The following is a 21,674-nucleotide window of genomic DNA, read 5'->3' as shown; positions in this document are numbered from 1 at the left end:
GGTGAATCTAAGGGTGACTTCTATTTTACTCTTTCTATATTTTTTATTTATGTATTGCTCATTCTTAATTCGTAGTTTTAATTGTTGGGATCGTTTCTTTTCAATCACACTGACATTTCTTTTCTTACTCTTTGTTGCTCACTCCACCGCCTCACCTTAGGGTACCCCACCTCCTTGCAATAATTACTTATACAGCTTTGCTCTAGGAGCAAAGCCTTGCTCTGGCATTCAGTAGTTCTGTGGCTTTGAGAAATTACTCAATCTCTCTGAAGTTAAGTTTCTTGATCTACAATTTGCAAACGCCACACACCTTACATAAGATTAGAAGAATTAACTTCGTCCTGGCACTAGTCACTTAGTACCTTGTTCATGGCAGTGATCACATAAATGATAGAGAGCTATTACTATTTTAGGGAACTTCCCTTCCTAAGCAAGAACATACCCCATTTTATCATAGCCTCACTCCATTTACATTAGTCAGCATCACTTAGAAGCAGTGAGTGGAATTGTGTCATCAGTTAAAGCCAGAAGAAAGGTGTATCCATTGGGGGCTACCTCCCTGTGAGCACCTTTCGTAGTGCACCCTGCACATCGGGGTTACGAAGGCTGTAAATAAGTGGGTTTAGCATGGGACTGATGACAGTATTGAGGATGCCAATACCCTTATCCTTATCGGAGGACTCCACCGACCCCAGCCTCATGTAGCTGAAGACACCTGTCCCATAGAAGATGCCCACGACAGTGAGATGGGAACTGCATGTGGAGAAGGCTTTCTTTCTGCCCTCAGCAGACCGGATACGAAGAACTGCAGCTGCCACGTGGCCATATGACACTGTGATGAGGGCCAAAGGGACCACACCCATGAAGGCTGCTGCTACAAAGAGCAGCTGCTCATTGAGTTGGATGCTGGAACACGAGAGCTGGAAGAGCTGAGGGAGGTCACAGTAGAAGTGATTGATTATGTTGGGGCCACAGAATTTAAGAGTAGATAAGGCAACAGTTTGGGTCAATGCATTGCTAAAGGAAAATACACATGACAAGCACACTGAAGCCTTCTGAATCCTCCAACTCATGTGTGTGTTATAGGTGAGGGGGTGACAGATGGCCAGATAGCGATCATAGGCCATGACAGTCAACAGGAAGCAGTCTGCCCCAGCCAGGAGGTGGAAGAAGAAGAGCTGTGAAAGGCAGGCACCATAGGGGATATGTCTGTCATTGGAGAGGAAATGCTTCAACATGGCAGGAACAGTGACACTGATGCATCCAACATCTAACATAGATAAGTTCCCCAAAAAGAAGTACATGGGGGTGTGGAGTTTAGGTTCAATAAGGATAGCGGCCAGGATGCTGAAATTGCCACCGATAGTAACTACATAAGCAAGAAGGAAGATGACAAAAAGGATAGGTCGCAGAGCTGGAGTCTCTGTGAGCCCCAGCAGGACAAATGTGGTCACACAGGAATCATTTGCCGAGGCTCCTGGACCCATGACTCTCTTTCTCCAGTTATCAGCTGAATGAAGTTCAAAGGTGATAAAAGGATGGTGGCATCTTAGTAATCAACATCAAGCATTGTGATGTCCAGGAGCAGCCAGGATGCGAGGCCATAGCATACACAAGGGAAAAAATGTTAAAGACAAATGCTTAATAAAAAGGTATGATACATCCAGCACTTGCTGATAAAAAGCAATGGCATCAGACAGACTCAGACACACACACACTGAAATAACAAGGGGAAGGAATGTAATGTTTAGAAGTTAGAGGGAAAGACTGTTTACTTGAGGCCACAATTCTATGAAGGAAACCACTCTCTTCAGATGGTAACCTGAACAGTTTGGCTACACAAGATCTCGTAGCATAAAAGGGAAGCTTCCAGAGGAGAGGGGACATGGTCCTCTTCCCCAAACTCTAAACTGCCCATGTCATCTACAGTGGTCCCCAATATCTTACGGAGATACCAAGATCTGAGGGTGCTCACATCTCTTGTAGAAGATGAAAGAGTATTTGCATATAGCCTATGCACACCCTCCCATATATTATAAGTCATTTCTAGATGACATACAATACCTTACCCTGTGTCCATGCCACCTAAGTTTTTGTTATTTTATACTGTTTAAGATAGTGACATGGGGGAGGGATAACTCCTCTATTTATCAGAATAGACATAATTTTTCCACTTATTCTTGATACATAGCTGAATTCACAGATGTGGAACTTACAGGCAGATGACCAGTTGTAAGGGATGTTAGTAATAACAAGATACCCAGACCCTCCTATTTTACTACCAAAAAAAAGCTGTTTGTCTTTCGTCTCCTGAATTCAATTTCACACCATCTAGCCTGCTTGCCATCACAAGGCCACATCCTGCTATAGAGCCCTAGAGCCATAGATGGTTCCAATACATACAGTCACTTACATGGCGTCCCCTGAGCCTCACAAGATCTTGCCTCACACAGTGATTTGCCTCAGTGAAGAGAAGATAATCATCACTTGGGTGCATCCAGATTCACATAGAAAATGGTTAGAGTTGGAGATCCTCAATGGCAATTGGCATGATCGGAGGAAGATGCCTCCTGATGAATAAGATCCGCAGGTCCCAATAGGTCAAATGCTATCAGAGGTGCTGAGCTTTTCTATGTGAGCTTGATCAGACCAATACCTCCAAGTCAGTATCTCTAAAACTCAGATGCCTATCATTCCTCTCCATCAACTACAGAACAAACTCTTTTGAGAAGAATCTGGTTATCCTGGCAGCTAGTATCTCCTGCATCCTTTATCTCCTCTCAGCCAAATACCAGAACCTCCAAGGTGGCAAGAGGTGCCATTCCAAAGGCCAAGAATGAAATAACTTGTATGGAAGTATAGTTGAGAGCAAGGAGTGAGGGCTCTTGGAATGACACTCACCCAGGGAAGGGGGCAGACACTTCTTGGGCAGAGAGGATGCCAAATAGTCTTCACACATGGAAGTTTATCAAAGACAGAGAAACAAAGAGACAAACAACTTGGCTGACATCATCTTCCCAATGGGATTCCTCTTTTTCACATTCTCCCTGTGGAGGCTTCTGAAATTAGAACATTCCAGGGGCTGTCAGGGCACCATGAACACCTACCTTCCCAAGACACAAGAATCCCCAGTGCCTTGGAAATGACTTAAACTTTCTCCATGTTTTAAATATGACCTTCATGGATGTGACCAAATTTCACACATTTATTGAACAAATGTGTCTGCAAACTCACTTTTGTTACAGTTAAGATGACTCTCCAAAAATCTCCACAGCATGCATTAATTGAACATATTAATGGGGCTTGGTGCAATATTCCCAGCATGCACTGATCAAATTCTGCCTTACTACATGTATACATACAAGCATGCAAGCATGCATGTACTCAAGTATCCACACACACTCTTCCCAATCACTATTCAACCTTAGGAAGATTTTGTAACTCATCTATAAAAGAGAGTGTGCTTATCTCACGACATCTCCTGTTTCATTCCTGTTTCTACAAATGACAGAATTTCCTTCTTCACAACTCCCCAATCCACTGTGCTCCTGTACCACATGTTTTACCATTTGCAGATTTTCTACCACAACGTGAAGGGCTGAGGACTTGATCAATTTACAAAAGATCTCAGCAACAAACTTTCAGAGTAACTATGAACAGAAACATATTATCCCTCCTTGTTGTGATCCTCACCTCACCAGCACCACTTGCAGGTGGATGTCAGGGTTCTGCAAAATTCTTGGTGGGGTTTTTGAATCTCATACTTATTTCTGATGGTTTCTTAACACTAGAAATAGGATGCAGATCTCTTCCTCCAATCGGTGCAGATGTTGCCTGTCAATAAACATTTTTTCTTACTAAAACACACTAACTTAGTTCGATCAATTGGATGACTGTTTCCATTTATATTGAAAATGTACAGATATAGCAAATTAAAGGCTCTAAAATGTCCTATAATGATGTGGGAGTGTCATATCAATCTGTTGCTTTCGTTGGTTAATTAATAAAGAAACTGGTTGGCCTGATAGGTTAGAACATAGGTGGGTGGAGTAAACAGAACAGAATGCTGGGAGGAAGAGGAAGTGAGGCAGATGCCATGCCGCTCCTCTCCAGGGCAGACATGATGAAGCTCTGACCCAAGATGGACGTAGGCTAGAATCTTCCTGGTAAGTCACCAGCTGGTGGTGTTATACACATTAATAGAAAGGGTTAATCAAGATGTGAGAGTTAACCAAGAAGAGGCTAGATATAATGGGCCAGGCAGTGTTTAAAAGAATACAGTTTCCATGTTGTTATTTCGGGGCATAAGCTAACCAGGCGGATGGGAGCCAGGCAGCAGGAACCCAGCCAACAGCTCCTACTACACTATAACATACTCAAATACTTCACAGCTCAAAGTAACTTAAATTATATCTACAATGATTAGAGACCCAGGAAGAATAATACAATCAGCACCTTATCCAATCATCATCAGAGAGGCTTCCTCTGCCCCATATGGAAACAGATGCAGAGACCCACAACTAGACATTATACAGAGAAAGAATCTAAATTGGATGTCGCCTTCAAATTCTTCTCCTCAGAGCTCAGAGAACCATGTGAAAGAGAAGACAAAAAGATTTAAAAGTCAATAGGGATGGGGGAACCAAGAGAATGTGACCTTGTAAATCAACTAAGCAAGGAACATATAAATTCACAGAGACTGAAGCAGCAAGTGCAGCACCTACATGGGTTTACACCAGGTCCTCTTCATAAATATTATAGTTATTAACTCCAGACAGGGTTTCTCTGTGTAGCCTTGACTGTCCTAGAACTCACACTGTAGACCAGGCTGGCCTTGAACTCAGAGATCTGTTGGTCCCTGCCTCTTGGGTGCTAAGTAAGATTAGAGACCTGTGCCACCACCAGTAGCTTAGTATTTCTATAGGACCCTTGACTATAGGAAAAAGTGTTGTGCCCAGTCTGTGGGGACCCCAAAAGACACCAGGGAGACCAAATCACGGAAATGCAAAAGCAAGGTTTATGTGTGCACAATATAAGCTGGCAGGGACCTCGTCAAAGCAACTGGTGCAGCAGTGGCAAGAGGAGGTACCCCGCCTATAATGGATTAAGTAAAATGCTTCAGATACCCGAGTGGCTGCAGCAGCAGAAACACTGCAGGTCCCCAAGCAGCAGCAGTGGGCAGCAGGTCCCAAGAACAGCCAGTCCCAGGTAGGGACAGCACAGTTCCCAAGTGGCTGCAGTGGGCCACAAAGGGCACTGAGTCCCACGAGGAGAGACAGACAGATGGGCACACCACAAGACCACACCACAGGTCCAGAAGGTGGCTGGTCCCAGGCAAGGAGCCACGCTACGGGCAAGAGACAGAGGCATGTATAGGCATGCCATGCAGAGTGAGGTTGGATATTTATTTAGTGGGTTAATGAAGGGAAGAGAAGTGGGGCTAAGGGGAGAAAGAGGAAGAGCAGAGAAAAACAGAGACAGAGAGAAAGGGAAGAGGGGGAGAAGTGGGGAGAATGGAGCTAGGCAAAAGCTGCCTCTTCAGGAGAGAGACAGAAAAAAAGAGGGAACTCAAGCTGGAAGCTGAAGATCAGCTTGCTTCAGCAGATGTCAGGGAGGGAGTGGGTGTGGCTTGTCTCTTAAAGGGACAGAGCATTACACCGCCCTTCTAGAGGGTGTTATTTAAAGGCAAAAACCAAAAAAGTTACATTAGCAGGATGAGGGGTTACAGATTTCTAGGGTTTAAGACCCCTGATTGGCTGACATTTGTCTAGGGATGTCCTGGTGAAAAGCAATGGGTGCATTCTGGCAGGTGATCCTATCTAATTTACAACAGTTAGAACGCTAGGAATTTCCTTTGGATGGTCTGTTCCTGGGTGGTACCTGGATAGTCTCAGTTTGTGATCTTTACAGAACCATGTATTGCCTCAGGATAAATTACTCAGGCCTCTATTGGGCTTGCCAAGGCTAGGTCCTACACAAGTGGGTCTCTGACTCTATTGCCTGGTCATGGCACAAATTAGTGCCTCCTGTTTGATTGCCATGTCCAACTTTAATATGAAAGTTTTGCTTCATCTTATTATATTTTATTTTGTCATGTTTGTTTGTTATCTCCTAGAACCCTGTACTTTTCTAATGAAAGGCAGAAAGGGAGTAGAACTATAGGGATATTGAGGTGGAGAGAAAATAGGAGGAATAGAGGGAAAGGAAACTATAATCAGGAAATATTACATGAGGAAAGAATCTATTTTCAATTAAAAATGTTAAGAGACAACAAATTAAATGCTCTAAAATGCCCTATAACATACTCAAATACTTAACAACTTAAAGTAAATTTAATTCTATTTATAATGATTAGAGATGCCAAATGATTTCATTTGGTAAGCTCTTATTTTCCAAATAATACAAAACACATCAATCTCTAATAATGTCAATACTCATGATATTTCATACTTTAAAAGTTGATAAATCTTGATCATAAAAGTATGTATGGTATCTTATAGTACTATTAATTAAACAAGATATTTTATTTTATATAAAAATACTACTTTTACTCTTACTAGAGTCCTGTTTCCCTATCAAAACATTAAAATGAAAAATAAGATGTGGTTAGGCCTACAAGACCTATAAAATTCTGATTGCCTAAAAAATAAAAATAAAGCCGGGCGGTGGTGGCGCACGCCTTTAATCCCAGCACTCGGGAGGCAGAGGCAGGAGGATCTCTGTGAGTTCGAGACCAGCCTAGTCTACAAGAGCTAGTCCCAGGACAGGCTCCAAAACCACAGAGAAACCCTGTCTCGAAAAACCAAAAAAAATAAAATAAAAAATAAAAATAAAAAGGTAGCTGTATCCAATGATTCCCTGCATGTTGCCTCTCTATCCTATATAGAGGGTAACTGAATGGAACATACAGTGGAATCTGAATCAGAAGACAGGGTTCTGTCCCTTCCCCTGACATATTCAGGCACAACTATTTATTGCAACAGGAAGGGAGGTGGGATAGGAGTGTGGAATCAATGCATATTCCTTGATGAGAAAATACCCATCAAAACAAAGAACCTCCATTAGAGCTCAGCCACTGTCTCACTGTTCTTCCACTGAACTGCTGAACCATGCCTTGTAAACTATTAAGATGGAAGAGGCAGTGAACTCCTCAACCCCCTGTCCAGATGATCTTCCTGGTCTTGCTTAAGCACTTGTGCATAAATCATTAAGTAATTACTGAGTCAGAAATAAGCAAATGTAAAGTAACAGACCACTATGCCAGGATGTGACCAGAACCCAGCTTTCTCAGGTTCCCCCCACCAAAGACGACACCCATAAATGTGCAGGAAGCAGTCTTGAGAACCCACCACCCCAATTCCCTTAACCTGTGGTGTCTAACCTCCTGCCTTTTTATTATAAAAAAGAGGTGGGAATGTAATGATCTGTTCTGTCTCTTTAAGAGACAAGCCACACCCACTCCCCCTACACTGAGGCTAGCAGGTCTTCCTTCCTGCTTGCAGCATGAGTCCCTTCCTTTTCTGTCTCCCACTCAAAGAGGCAGCTTCTGTCTCTCCTCTCTCTCTCTCTCTCTCTCTCTCTCTCTCTCTCTCTCTTTCTCTGCCTCTCTGCTCTTCTCCCCTTCTCCCTTCCCCCTCCATAACCCACTAAATAAATATCCAAGAGGGTGCCTGAACTGGCCTTTTCCCATAGCCACACTAATGAATATCTTGCATATCACCATAGAACCTTCATCTGGCAATGGATAGAGATAGAGACAGAGACCCACAATGGGGCACTGGACTGAGCTCCCAAGGTCCATATGAGGAGCAGAAGGAGGGAGAAAATGAGCAAAGAAGTCAGGACCATGAGGGGTGTGTCCACCCACTGAGATGGTGGAGCTGATCTAATGGGAGCTCACCAAAGCCGGCTGGACTAGGACTGATGGAGCATGTGATCAAACTGAACTCTCTGAATGTGGCTGACAATGAGGGTTGACTGAGAAGCCAAGGACAATGGCACAAGGTTTTGATTCTACTGCATGGATGGGTTTTGTGGGAGCCTAGTCTGTTTGGATGCTCACCTTCCTAGACCTGGATGGAGGGGGGAGGACCTTGGACTTCCCACAGGGCAGGGATCCCTGACTGCTCTTAGGACTGGAGAGGAAGAGGGAGAGGGGGAGGAGAAGGGAAATAGGAGGAGGGGAGGAGGTGAAAATTTAAAAAAAAAATGAAATAAATAACCCTTTCTTGTACTCAGAAAAAAATTAAATTAAATTAAATAAATAAATATCCAAGCTCACTCTGCAGTCCTAGCTTCTATGGAGACTTGTGGACACAAGGACCTTTGTGCTATGCTCCCAATATCCTCTGTTCCTTCTCTTCTTATAGAAAGTCCATAATATAAGTATTGGCTCCTTGAATGATGCCCCAAAGTCCCATAGGTATTCATGCCCTTTCATTCTTTCACATTTGCTCCTCCAACAGGGTAATTCTAAATGACCCGCTTTCACACAGTCCATTCTTCCTTGTGCCTGATCAGGTCTGCTCTTGAAGCTCTTTATTGGTTAATTTCATTTCAGTTTTTCTGTGACTCAACTTCAAAATTACTGTTCTTTTTCATAGATTCTGTTGGGTGAACTTCACATTTTATTTCTGTATCTGCTTCTTGGTTTTGCTAGGTTGTTTATCTGTGCCCTTGTGTAGGTCACTGAACCATCTCCCCAGGGGTAGGACGTTAGTCAGCTTTGTGCCACTGTGGCAGAATATCTGAAATAGAAACTTACAGGAAAAACATATTTATATTGGCTCATGGTTTCAGAGGGTTGTTACCTGAAGATGTGGTCTAGGCCAAGTGTTTCAGGTTCTTGGCTCCTTATTTAAAGAGCTTACACATACTGGCAGAAGCAGAAAGGTTATTCAAAGCAAAATGATAGAACAGGCCAGACACACCCTTGAGGTGTCAGTAGGCACCTGTGTGTTAGTATCAAGTGCTTCAAGTTATTGTTTGGGATTTCCTTTTATAGAGTTTAAGAGAAGGAAGAATTTGATTACTAAGATGAAGAGTGTTTCAAAAATTCATTTCTTTTATCGTTGAGTTAACTATATAATCACATCACTTCTCCCTCCCTTTCCTTCCTCCAAATACTCCCAAATACACTTCCTTGCTCTTGCGATTGCCATACTTCAATTATGCCAGCCTTGGCCCATTGTGCATGTTCCTTCCTGTAACACACCTGATCTTAATGTATAATGTATGGTCATAAGATGGGAAATAGAGGATTCTCCTTAAAAGTTCCCTTTGAGGACACACTTTGCCCTATTGTGCATGCACCCAAGACCAGCTTAGGTCAGATCATCCCATGGCTCTTGGTTCTTGGACAGTGTTCTAGAAAGAGTTTGAATGCCCATTGTCAGGGGACTGTTAAGGAAAGTAACATGTTCCCATCCTGCAGAAGATTCAGGTGCAGGTCAAAGCAGATGGGTCCCTACACTGCTAAGGGTTGCAGGGTGCTCAGCGAGAGGTATGTGCATAGCACATGCTAAGTGGCACCCCAGGTTTCTAAGCAATGTTGGTGCTTACCTGGCCCAGTTTCAGCCCTGGTCACTTGGCTGAGCTTCTTAGGTAGAGGAGGAGGAGGGAGAAAACTTCTCAGTTCAGAGTGACTTCAAAGCAGGGGAGCCTGATTTTGTAACAGGGTCTTTCCTCATTATCCGTCAATGACACATCTACGAATGGGTGAATCTCTTCATGAGGGCTGCGTCCTCATGACCCAGCTAGCTCCCTGAGGCTGAACACTGCTGAATTGGGGGCCAAGTGATCTTCTGGAGGGACATTTAAGGGCTAAACAAGCATAAAGATGGTTAATGAAACCTTATTTCATTCTGTCTGTTACCATGTTTCCTTGGTTCTTTGAGATCTCCATGGCCTTACATTGGTGAAGGCAACATAAAGGAGGAGTCAATTCTGTCTGTCTTTATAGACTGACTGCAGGGAGTGTGTCTGGTAGTTGACAGGTTCAAAAGAGGAGGCAAGGAGTAAAAGGAAGAAGCAAGCCACACCATGGTGGAGGCCACTATCTTGTAGCCTGAATGAGTAGCAGCTAGAGTGTTGTTTTATTTATACAGAATCCAGTAATCTGGAATAGATTCATGATGTTCCAAATCTGATGTGGGAATCCCCTCTGTGTGCTGTGATTACCGTTAATGAATAAAGAAACTGCTTTGGACCTATAGCAGGTAAAGCTAGGCTGAATGCTGGGAGAAAGTAGGCAGAGTCAGAGAGATGCCATGGAGCCGCCAGACATAGACAGTGGCCGGGAAGAACAATAGGCTCTCCTCCAACACAAATCATTGATCATATCATTTTTGTTTTCAGACATATGTTTAACTTTTTCTCTTGTATATCTGGGGTAGTAAGTTTAGTCATCACTGATAGACCATGTCAAAACAGAGCTATCTTTTACAATCATTTCCCCTCAATTTTAGTCATCATTGATTAACAGAGTGGTCTTTCATAATCATTTTTTCTCATTAACCCCATAGCTGAATTTTTAAGAATCTAGAGGCATATGACAGCCAGGCTGCCAGCTTTTGCAGCTTCAAAAACTGCCAGACAGAAAAAAACCTTTTAAGCCAGCTCAGGCAGAATGCCTTGCCCTGAGCAGTGTATTATTAATTCTTAATGGTCAGGGTGCCCAAGAAGAATCCTCAGGCCAAGGCTGCTTCAGTTATATTACTCAATTTCTGGCGTAATACAATGTTCATATATTATATATTTATAGAATTTGTTTATATTCTAATCCTGGCATTTTTTTCTCCTTGGTCATATATCACCACAGAACCTCTGCATGTGCTAACTTTTCTAACAAAGGGGGGGGGGGTCTGACCTTGATTCTTTCGTCATCTTCGCACACCAACTTTTTCCACCAACATAAGTCCCTGTGTAAAGCAGAGGTAGCTTCAGATAATCTAATTTTGTTGCTGTACATGCTACATAATTGCCTGAGTATCTAGTAGGAAGAGGCTTATAATCTTATCTGAGGCCAACTCTTCTAGCCCACCGAACCTTGCTGACCATTTTAAGTTACTTGTTTGTCTTCTTCCTGAGAAAGTACAGGGGCAGACATTTTAAGATTATTTCATAGCATCATAAAGAGGCCTCTGGCTTCTTTTTGTGTGTCACAATCTCCAAGGCATAGGGAAGATCTTCAGGTTGATAAGAATATCTCCCTAAAAGCAGGAGGGGTAGTACATTCTAATTTGAGCTTCAGAGTCAGCTATAACATCTTTCTTTTTTTCATTTCTTTATCTAATTTTTAAAAGATAGATTTATTTTAATTGTATGTGTTTGAATGTCTTGCCTGCATGTATATCTGTGCGTGGTTCCCACAAAAGCCAGAAGGGGGTGTTGGATTCCCTGAAACTGGAGCTGCAGATAGTTGTAAGTTATACAGGAACCGAACCTGGTTTCTCTGAAAGAAGAGCAAGTGCTCTTAACTGCTGTCACCTCTTCAGACCTAGAATTTTTTTAATAGACAGATACACATCTTTTTAAAAAACAATCTTATTTTACATACCATCTTTAAATCAGCATGGTAAACATCGCATTAAAACTGATGAATTAGATTCATTTACATGCATTTTTACACATTGATTACAGTTGACTGTGAACTCCACATTCATGCTTACAACCTAGTTTGAAGGTATTAAGAGACACTCAGCCAGTCACAATAGAATGTATTGTTGAATAACAAAGTAACTACCATGTCAATTGAACATTGCTTTCTACAGTCTTAAGCCCTGCTGGATATGTGGATTCATTTCTAATGAATATTTTTCTAAATCACCATAGCCCAACATCCAACTTTCTAACAAGTCAATAATTCCTATTTGTACATTTGATGTATTTGAGACATAAAAGATGTCTCTATGTCATAACTGGATATATCTGGATAAGGTTGAGAATGTGCTCCTATGGTCAGGCACATTTTAAAATCAAGCCTATAATGGTCTAGTATTGGTATTAGTGCGACCTTATTTATTACCAAAGCTGATGAGATGCAAGGGATGCAGTGAGGTACTTACATGTCTTCCCATCACCACATAGCCAGAGCCAGAGATATGTCCAAACACCCATGCATAACCCATAGGATGATGCTTTGAACATGTTGAAGGATATACACAGTCTGCTTCATTCCTTTTTTCCAAAACAACACTCATGTTAACCTCTGAATCGGCTTCCTTAGAAGTCTTCCCAGAGCCCCGTGCATATCCTTGTTCCTCAGGCTGTAGATGAAAGGGTTCATCATGGGGGTCACAACTGCATACATCACTGTGGCTACCGAGTCTTTCATGGAGTAGGTGTGTAGGGGCTGCAGATATACCATACAAAGTGTCCCATAGAAGAGGGCCACCACAGCCAGATGGGATGCACAGGTGGAAAAGGCTTTGTACTTGCTAGAGGCTGAGGGAATTCTGAAGATAGCTCTGACAATCCAGATATAAGATAGGATCATGAATCCAAAAGGAGCAAGGAAGACGAAGCAGCCTGTGACAATCAGCACAATGTGATTGATGCGGGTGTCAGAGCATGCAAGCCTGAGCAGGACGTACATTTCACAGAAGATGTAGTGGATTTTCCGAGACCCACAGAAGGTTACCTTGGTCATGAGGATGGTGTGGATGAGGCCATAGAGGATAGATAGGGCCCAGCACAAGATGAGGAGCAAGATACAGAGCTTAGGGCTCATGGCAGTTGTATAATGGAGGGGACGGCAGATGGCCACGTACCGATCATAAGCCATTACAGCGAGGATGAGGTTGTCCAAGGCTACCAGAGACACCAGGAAGTAGAGCTGAGTCAGGCATCCTGTGTAGGAGATGGCTTTGTTCTGGGACTGAAGGTTCACCAGCGTCTTGGGGATTGTGTTGGTGACAAAGAAGAGGTCAGTGAAGGAGAGGTTGGCCAGGAAGAAATACATGGGAGTGTGCAGGTATGAGTCAGAGCCAATGGCCAGGATGATGAGCACATTCCCCACCACTGTGACCAGGTACATGGACAGGAAAGTCCCAAACAGGATGCGCTGATGCTCGGGAACCTCTGAGAGTCCCAGGAGTAGGAACTCAGAGTCTCCACTCTGGTTGCTTCCATCCATTTTCCAATTTTCTGCAATGTGAGCACCAAGAAAGATTTACCAAAGATTTACTCTTTAGTAGATGGAGAATGAGCATAAATAAATACCAACTTCTTTCTTAGTATTACAGGTGTCTTAGAGCTAGGTGTGATGGCACTTGCCCAGAATCTCAGCTACTCAGAGGATAATTACTTGAGCCTAAAAGGCTAAAGGCCCTTTTAACAACATAACAAGGCCTTGTCAACCCCGTCCCTAAAAATAATCTCAGACCCAGGTTGAATTCAGGGCTTTGTGTGTGCTTGGGTAGAGCTTCACTCATGAGTTCCATCCCCAGTTGTATAACGACCCCCTATACACACACACACAATGCAGAAAAGTGTATTGAAAGAGAAAATCATACCAAAATTTACCCCAAGCAAATACAACCTCCTGGAACATTTGCTGTTCATAATTTCATTTTGTATCCAGTTATTCTTATTCAGTTAATATGATGGAGAAACATTCCTTAAGTTACTATTACAACTTACTGTATTTTTTAAATAGCAAGTGACTTAATTTTTATACCTCAAGCCTTTCTTCCTTCTTTCTTTCCTTCCTTTCTTTATTTTTATTTATTTAATTTTTTGGAAGCAGGATCTCAGTTTATAACTCTGACTGGCCTGAAACTCATTCTACATACAGGGCTGGTCTTGAACTCAGAGATATGCCTGCCTCTGCCTCTTAAGTGCTGGGGTTGAAGGTGTGGACCACCACTCCTGCCTCTTTATTCTTAAAAATTATTTCCATCAGGCAATACTTCTCCTTTATTGATTTTGCTGATATCCAATGTTTTTGCATCTAAAAATCATGTCTTCTCTCATTTTAGAACAAATTTATTTCATTCTTTCTGTATTTACTTACTTTGTGGCATTGGGGTTTGTGCTTAGCTCCTCATTCATGTATGCTAGGAAAATGCTCTATGCTGAGATGTATCCCAAGCCTCTTTCCTTTGTTGAGTATAATTCATACTGTAATTCTAATACCTTATAATTAGCATATAATTTTGGTGAGTCTAATATCCCTACTGTACAGAATTCACAGCAAATATTGACCTTTCCTTGGAATAAAAAGATTAAACTACTCATGGGAACAGACTCAACAGTTTAAAATAAAAATATTCTAAGTAATCAGCTTAATGTTCCTTTAATGCAAAAGTCTTTCTTTGTATAAAAAAGAAAAGTTGAACTACAAATGAATGAGAGCCGTGGCAGGGATGTGGTGTATCTGCCTCTGCCAAAGGGCAGCTCCACTGTCAAGGAATCCAGCCTCTGCGTGAACATAGGACCATTAAAGTTGGAAATAGATGGGTGTGTGTAGTTGACTTCCGACATGGTGATGTGCAGAGTCCATGAACACTCTTCAGGGAGACTGGTGAAAAGTGTAAATGAAGAATGGAAAGACCTGGGAATGATCCTAAGCAACTACTTCAGTAGACAGATGGGGAATAAGGAAGAAGATGAGGGTGGATGTTAAGAGCAGGACTTCCCCTCTACCACCCTAGCCTTGGAAGATAGTCCACTGGAGATATAGCAGCCTGGGACTCACTGTTCCCTCTTCCATGGCGTGTGTGTGTGTGTGTGTGTGTGTGTGTGTGTGTGTGTGTGTGTGTTTCTTTCCTCCCATTCAGTTACCTCCTACTGGAGTTAAGCCTCAGTCTTTGGCAGTAGAAGAGAGGCAGCTGCCTTCTGTTCTGTTCCCTGTGGAATAGAGGCTCTGCCTCAGTGTGGAGTGCTGAGGATTGAGGGGTCTGTTCCTCTTTAATTAGGCTTGAGCCGCTGGTATTGCAGAAGGAAGATAAACTACAGAGCCCAAGATTGTTGTCTCCACACTCTAAATGCTCTGTCCTGGGAGGAGGGTCTATAAGAGAGAAGACAGGCTGCTTCTTTCACAGCCAGTTCTAGCCTTTTACATAGGAGTTTTGTTTTGCCAAAAACAGACAGTTGTTAATTCTTTCCCAAAGGAACTGGCTTCACATGCAATAGAGCATGGTGACCTTGAAGCCCTGTGCTGTTAAGAACAGTGGAGGTTGTGGTAAAAGGCAGGTGCAGGGAGGTTCATGGAATTGGGATGATGCAATCTAGACGGCAGGAATCTAGAGTGCAGAAAGGCCACAAAACTCTACCACAGTCAGGACAGGACCATCTATGGCAGCAAACATCCTTTCAAAGATTCAGATTGGATTGGTTTGTTTTTCAGCATCTCAGAGGGTTCTTAAAACAATTGTCAGTTGCAATGAGTGGAAATTGGTTACATGTGTGGTCAGAGAAGGAGAACAAAGCCCTTCTGGTGTCACTAGTGGCAGTTCATATAACTTTGGACGTTAAACAAATAAGTAAATAACAATGACTATCCCAGAAGAGGAGACTGGAACCTTAAATTTCTACAATAAGTTACCTATAATGTCAATATTCTAACAGAAATTATGAGGTGGGAAAAGAAACAGGCAAGGGGCTGGGGATGTGAATCCCTAGTGGAAGGAACACTTGCCTAGTATGTGGGACGGATGCTCTGGGTCTGATCTCCACCCTACCAGAACAAAGCAGTATGCTGCAGCCTTGGCACTGAGGAGGCAGACACAGTAGGATCTTTGCTATTTGAGGCCTGTCTGGTTGACATAGCAAGTTTTAGACCAACCAGGGATACATGGAAAGATCATTTCTCAAAAACCAAACCAACAAAACCGAAACATCTCCCTCCTAAACAAAACCCAAAAATCAGAAAGAGAAACAGTTAACAAGACAAAATTAATAAAACAAAACACAAAAAATCCAAATGAATTTGTTCTTTTGGTTTTTAATCCCAGCACTGAGGAGACAGAGAGAGTGTTTGAGTCCAGTCAGTTCTACATGCCAAGTTGTAGACAGAATTACACAGTGGGACCCTATTTCAAACAACAAACTAACAAACAAGAAAGCAGACAAAAATGAAAGCCAAGATCAAACAAAGTCTAGAAGTATTAGTTCTGTGTTTTGTTTTGTTAATTTTGTTTTGTGGACCCCTGTACTTTGAGAAACACCACTCAGAGTCTACAAGAGTTTTAGACCCTGGTGTGGGTGTGGTTAGATGGTCTCAGAGATTTAAGCCCCTCTATTCTGTGCTTGGCTGTGTTGTGTATGGAAAGAATGTAGGGTGAGCTAAACAAGAACTCTAGGCTTGCAGAAGGAAACAGGCTTCGGCACATCCTCTGTTCTCCCGAGCGGTGTGATGGTGAGTGGGGAGCACGTGGTTCTGAGCTTCCTTCTCTCACCTGTGCGGCCCTTCTTGTGGATGGAGAACAGCAGGGAGGGCAGGTGATAGCACTTTGAAGTGAGAGATTTGTGAGGGAGAAGATGGTGATGAGAGAGAGAGAGAGAGAGAGAGAGAGAGAGAGAGAGAGAGAGAGAGAGAGAGAGAGAGAGAGAGACTATTTAGATCTTACCCACTGCTCTGTGTGACTCTGGTCTGCTGCCTTCACTTTTCTCATATGTAGGATAAAAATTCAGCCCATTTAAAAAAAGAAAAAGAAAAAAAACAGAACTTTGTGATTTGTCGTATTGGCTATAACTGGGGAGTAGGGGCTTGTTCCTTGGGTCTGCAGTCCAACAAATCAGAAGGCAAAATTTAAGGCTCTTTGTGCTGTGGTTGCTCCAGGGAATCCAAGAACTGATGCTTGAATCTCAGATTCATGAAGGGGCTGAAAAGGGTTATTTATTAGTTTTGGAGAGGCCTTGGGGAGACAGGCCCAAGATAACTACTTGAGATAAACACGGATAATTAATTGCTCCAATGTTAATATCTGCCAGCAAAGGAATTAGGAAATGAATCTTGTTTGCAGGAAGTGAAGCAAATAATTATTACACAGAAACCAAGTTTTCTTAGGAGTAAAGCTAAGTCAAAAATAAATGGCTCACAAGTTCTGAAATTTCTTGAGCCCTTGAGTTTAGAAAAATCTCAAACACTAGTGACTTCAGGTACTAAGTTAAGGCAGTTTTTAAAAATTAAGGGCATGACTGTAGCTCAGTGGTAGAGTGCTCACCCAACATGTGTGGAGCCCTCGGTTTATTCTAAGAAATTTGAAAAACTTGTTGAGTCTTCACTAGATATGGTGGTGCATGCTCCTCATCTCAGCTCTGATGAAGCAGGAGGATCGTGTACAAGGCTTGTGAATGTCACATAATGAGACCTCATAAACAATATCGGGGAAAAATATTACACAAAGAGGTGATAAAACCACCTAGACCTCTGATTATTTCTGATAAACATAGTATTCAGAGTGCATTAAAAAGAAGTAAACAGATAAGAAAGTAAGATCACAAAAGCATGAACCAGCGCTGGAAGGTAAATAGGGAATCAAGATGATGTAACTGTGAAATACAGACTGGAAAGCAATGTTTATGAAATATAACGAATCTGAAAAATCAGTGAGGAAGTTTTGTAAAGCAAACAGTCATGAACACTTAGAGAATAAAGCTACAGTGTTAGCATTCTTGTCCTTCCTGGTCACTTCCTTACTCACTGAAGGACCAATCATACCAGCCAAGAATTGAAATAGTCTAAGATTTCGTCAGCTGATGAGTCAATAAAGAAGGTGTAGCCCATATTCACTGTCGGATATATTAGACTGTAAAGAAAGCTAAAATCCAGCCCCTTGCAGCAATGTGGATGGAACTGGAGTTACATTAAACGAAACAAACAAGGCATGGCCAGACAAGTACTGAGTGACCTCATGTGTGGAACGAATATAAACAATCAGGACTTTGTCTTGGCTGTTTTCCTGCCCTAAATCTCTTGCCTAAACTTTTTGAATGGTTGGTTCTTCCTTAGACTTAACTAAAACTCAGCTCAACTACTCGGTTGCAAACATTATGGACAGATTTTGGCAATACTACATGTGGTGGTTTGAAGGAGATGTTCCTCATAGTCTTGGACATTTAAACACTTGATCCCCATTTAATGGTGCTGTTTGGGGGGTTTAGGGGATGTTGCTTTGTTGATGGTAGTATACTACTGGAGCCAGACTTTGAGAGTTTAAAGATTTGTGCCATTTCAAGTTCAGTCTTTCTGCTTCATGGTTGTGGTTCAAGAGTGAGCCCTTAGCTTCCTGCTCCTGGTGCCATGGCTACTGCTTACTGTTCTTCCATCATAAGCTTTTGTCCCTTTGGAACTGTAAACTCAGTTGAATTCTGTTTCCATGAATTATCATGGTTATTTAAGCATAGTGTTTCCTGGGAGCGAAGGAGAAACTAGGTATTGAAGAATGGATGCTCTCAGAAGACAGAATAAGAAGTATGTGGGCTCAACACACCTGGTTTTGAGAGTAGCAGTCAGGTAAAGAGCACATGTATAGAGTCAGACCCACCTAGAGGCAAGAAGCCATTCTTTGAACTCAATGTTGGTTCTTGGCTATGGATTTCTCAACTGCCTTTTGGGAGCAGTGGGTACAGGAAGAGTTGTTCAGCTTCTCTGGCCAGAAAAATGAAAATCATAAGCTATTCTCAGTCAACACTCAGAGAATGTGAGGGTGGAGGCAGGTGAAACAGACAGAGAAAGGTACCCACAGCATCCACTAGTAAGATCTGAAATGTATATAGCCTTCTTTCCAACAATCCATTCTGAGCTATGTGTTCTGAAGCACCCTTACTCATGTCTCCAAAGAGAAATATACAAAAAAAGCCATTTAAGTATTGTATAAGATGATAGAAACTAGAAAGTACTGATTAAGACTTTTTCCTAGTGAATATATGGATGGATTCAGACCCATGTGTATAATCTTTCCTTAGAACTCCCTTCATTGTGTCATATAGGTTTTGATGTTATTCTATTTTAGAAAGTTTGATTCCTTTCTTGTTTTTATTTGTGATCCCATTCATCATTCAACCATTGTAAGTTCATAGGCTATCCTCTGGATCATGGTCTATCTACCAGTGGTTAAATCCCCACAGAAAAGTGACTCTCCATCTCCCAGACACTGTCAACTGCCAATAGAGCTTCAGTCAAGTTTAGTCTTCTGAGCCTCTCCTCATCCATGCTGTAATTGACTGGCTTGATCTCACATAGATCCTGTGCAGGTAACAACAACTATCATAAGTTTTAGTGAAACATCCATGTCATGACCAGAAGATAGCATTTCACAGTACTATACACCCCTCTTTCTTCATACTTTTGCACACTCTTTCATGATATTTCTTGAGAGTTGTGGAGGGCTGTTGATACTGACTTCCTATTTAGGGGTAAGCACCCATAATTACTTGTTCATAGCATTTTGATCAGTTCTGTATCTCTCTATGAATCACTAATCACTGCAAAAGAAAGCCTTTCTACCAGGACTGAAAAAAATATCTAATCTATAGATATAAACACATTTTAGGAGGTTATTCGACAACACACTTATTTTGCAAAATAATAATAGTAGATTCCTACCTTAGATCTTTGACATCCCAATACATGGACTTTTGATCAGGTTTATAATGCCAGGAATAAAATTTCATTATATGGAGAAGGCCCCAAGTCCAATCAGAAAGAGATTGATTCCCCTGTAACAGTTATGCCACTATTAAACAATTGAAAACATCTTGCCTTACAGGGTGGTATTGTAGTATGCAGGGGCTAGAACAGGGTAAGAATCATTAAATTTTTTTCTTCTAGCAGCTTTAATAGCTCTTTCAAGCATCACAAAATCTGGTTATCAGAGAGGAAATTTCTTAGTTGTTTTGACATTGAGTCCTCCCTGTACTGCAAGCAAAGTGTGTGGTACCTTCAGGAGTCTTGCCATCTAGTTATGGCAGGCAATCAAGAACAATGTCAGTATCTTGTGTTATTTCAGTTATTCCTGAGGTTTCCCTGACCAAGTACTTGGAGAGAAATGCCCTATGCCTGGTATTGAGATTTTGGTTTGAGAATCCCTGTGTTCTGGAAACAATGCCTGCCTACACAGAGTATCTCTGTTCACATTCAGTTTTTTAAAAGAAATTATGCTTTATAACTAACTTTCAAACTAGTGGGTTTCAATAAGGGATTTGTGTGGATGAATACAATCTCTTACTCCTTCGTCTTCTCCGCTCTTCATCCTTTGACTCCCAGGATTCCCCATTCTTCTTCCACATGCCTGTGCTCTACTATCTTCTCTAATTAAAATTTTTTGAGTACTTTCTCTATTGGAAGTGACATTCTTTATCCCTTCTGTTACTTTTGGTTTGATTTTTTTTCAAATATTAGAATCATGAATCATGATAAATATTTGGTTTTGGTTCCATTTGCTTGAGACATATTCCCCCACAATTTACCTTAAGGTTGTACCTATCTTTGACAGTGAACTCTGTCTCTTATAGACAAAAACCATATGGATCAATCTGTATGGCTTTTGGTGACAACATGGGTCATGGACATCAACCCAGACCCCAGCTACAGTAGGTCCAAAGACACAGATATAGCTCTCAGTGGCAGCAGACCTGAGCATCACCATAACCCCAGGTGGTTGTGAAGACTCCTCATATCCACCTGTTCCTCATTGACATCATGTCTCTAGTTAGATCTGTGGGTAAAAGGGTTAGTCAAAGAAACCCACCCTGGCCCTAAAACCAGAGCCAGCCAAAAAAAAAAAAACCTTGACCCTGAAACCTGCTCTGCTGCCATTGAAAATTTCCAGTATAGTATTTTTGGCTTTATATTTGGAAAAAAAATGTTGCTGAACAATGAAAAACATCTGCATTCATATACAACATGCTTAAGCTGGAGACTTGGGGACTATCATGGTTTGAAAAAAAATGGCCCCTATAGATTCATGTGTTTAAATATTTAGTTCCTAGTTGGTGAAACTTCTTGGAAAGGATTAGGAGGTGAAACCTTGCTAGAGGAGGTATGTCACTAGGGCAGGCTTTGAGGTTTCAAAAGTACACATCATGTCCAGTTATCTCTGTTTTTCCCTGCTCCATTCTTGTGGATCAGATGTAAGTTCTCAGCTACTACTCCAGTACCATGCTTGCCTGCCTGCTGTTATGCTCCTTGCCCTGATGGTCATGGACCCTAATTGTCAGTAGTTGTAAGATCCTAATTAAATGCTTTTTTATGTACAAGTTGCCTTGGCCAAGGTGTTTTGTCATGGTACTAGAAAAGCAACTAAGACAGGGGGCCAAGAATCTAACATTAATATCACTCCCACTACAATTTCCCCGTCCTTAAACTCCCCTTGGGGCCTCCCATTCCATCTCAAATTCATGACCTCTTTCTTAACTATTATTATTATTATCTGTATATATAAATACAACCTACTGATCCCATTTAGTGTTGCTTGTATAAGTGTGTACTTTAGGGCTGATCACTGGTACTGGATAATCAATTAGGGGATCATCACTGTGGGAGACTGATTTTCTCCCTCTCTTAGCCTGCAGCTATTTGTCTAGATTTAGGCCTTTGTGAGATTTCCCTCAGCATGCTAGGATGTCAACTGCTGGTATTGTCATCATGTAGGTCTTGTTTAGGTAGCCATATTGTTAAGATTTGGTGTAACTCCCTGTCATCTAAAGAGGACACTTCCTCACAGCAG

The 21,674-nt window shown here is 41.9% G+C and overlaps 2 protein-coding genes across 2 annotated transcripts; both read right to left on the bottom strand.

The window, feature by feature from the left end:
* Positions 1-551: 551 nt before the first annotated feature.
* Positions 552-1,487, bottom strand: LOC101998954 (putative olfactory receptor 3A4). The gene has a single exon (XM_005349576.2). It carries the CDS (start codon positions 1,485-1,487, stop codon positions 552-554), a length of 936 nt encoding a protein of 311 aa, XP_005349633.1.
* Positions 1,488-12,196: 10,709 nt separating this feature from the next.
* On the bottom strand, positions 12,197-13,135 carry LOC101998669 (olfactory receptor 1D2). Its single transcript, XM_005349575.1, has one exon. It carries the CDS (start codon positions 13,133-13,135, stop codon positions 12,197-12,199), a length of 939 nt encoding a protein of 312 aa, XP_005349632.1.
* Positions 13,136-21,674: the final 8,539 nt, after the last annotated feature.

This window comes from Microtus ochrogaster, chromosome 7, assembly GCF_000317375.1.
Source record: "Microtus ochrogaster isolate Prairie Vole_2 chromosome 7, MicOch1.0, whole genome shotgun sequence".
NCBI classification, from domain to species: Eukaryota; Metazoa; Chordata; class Mammalia; order Rodentia; family Cricetidae; genus Microtus; species Microtus ochrogaster.
The sequence above is the reverse complement of the archived record's forward strand: the minus strand, read 5'-3'. Positions and strand labels throughout refer to the sequence as shown.

Excerpts from the sequence above, each read along its gene's own strand:
- LOC101998669 (XM_005349575.1), bottom strand. The coding sequence starts at position 13,135 with ATGGATGGAAGCAACCAGAGTGGAGACTCTGAGTTCCTACTCCTGGGA.
- LOC101998954 (XM_005349576.2), bottom strand. The coding sequence starts at position 1,487 with ATGGGTCCAGGAGCCTCGGCAAATGATTCCTGTGTGACCACATTTGTC.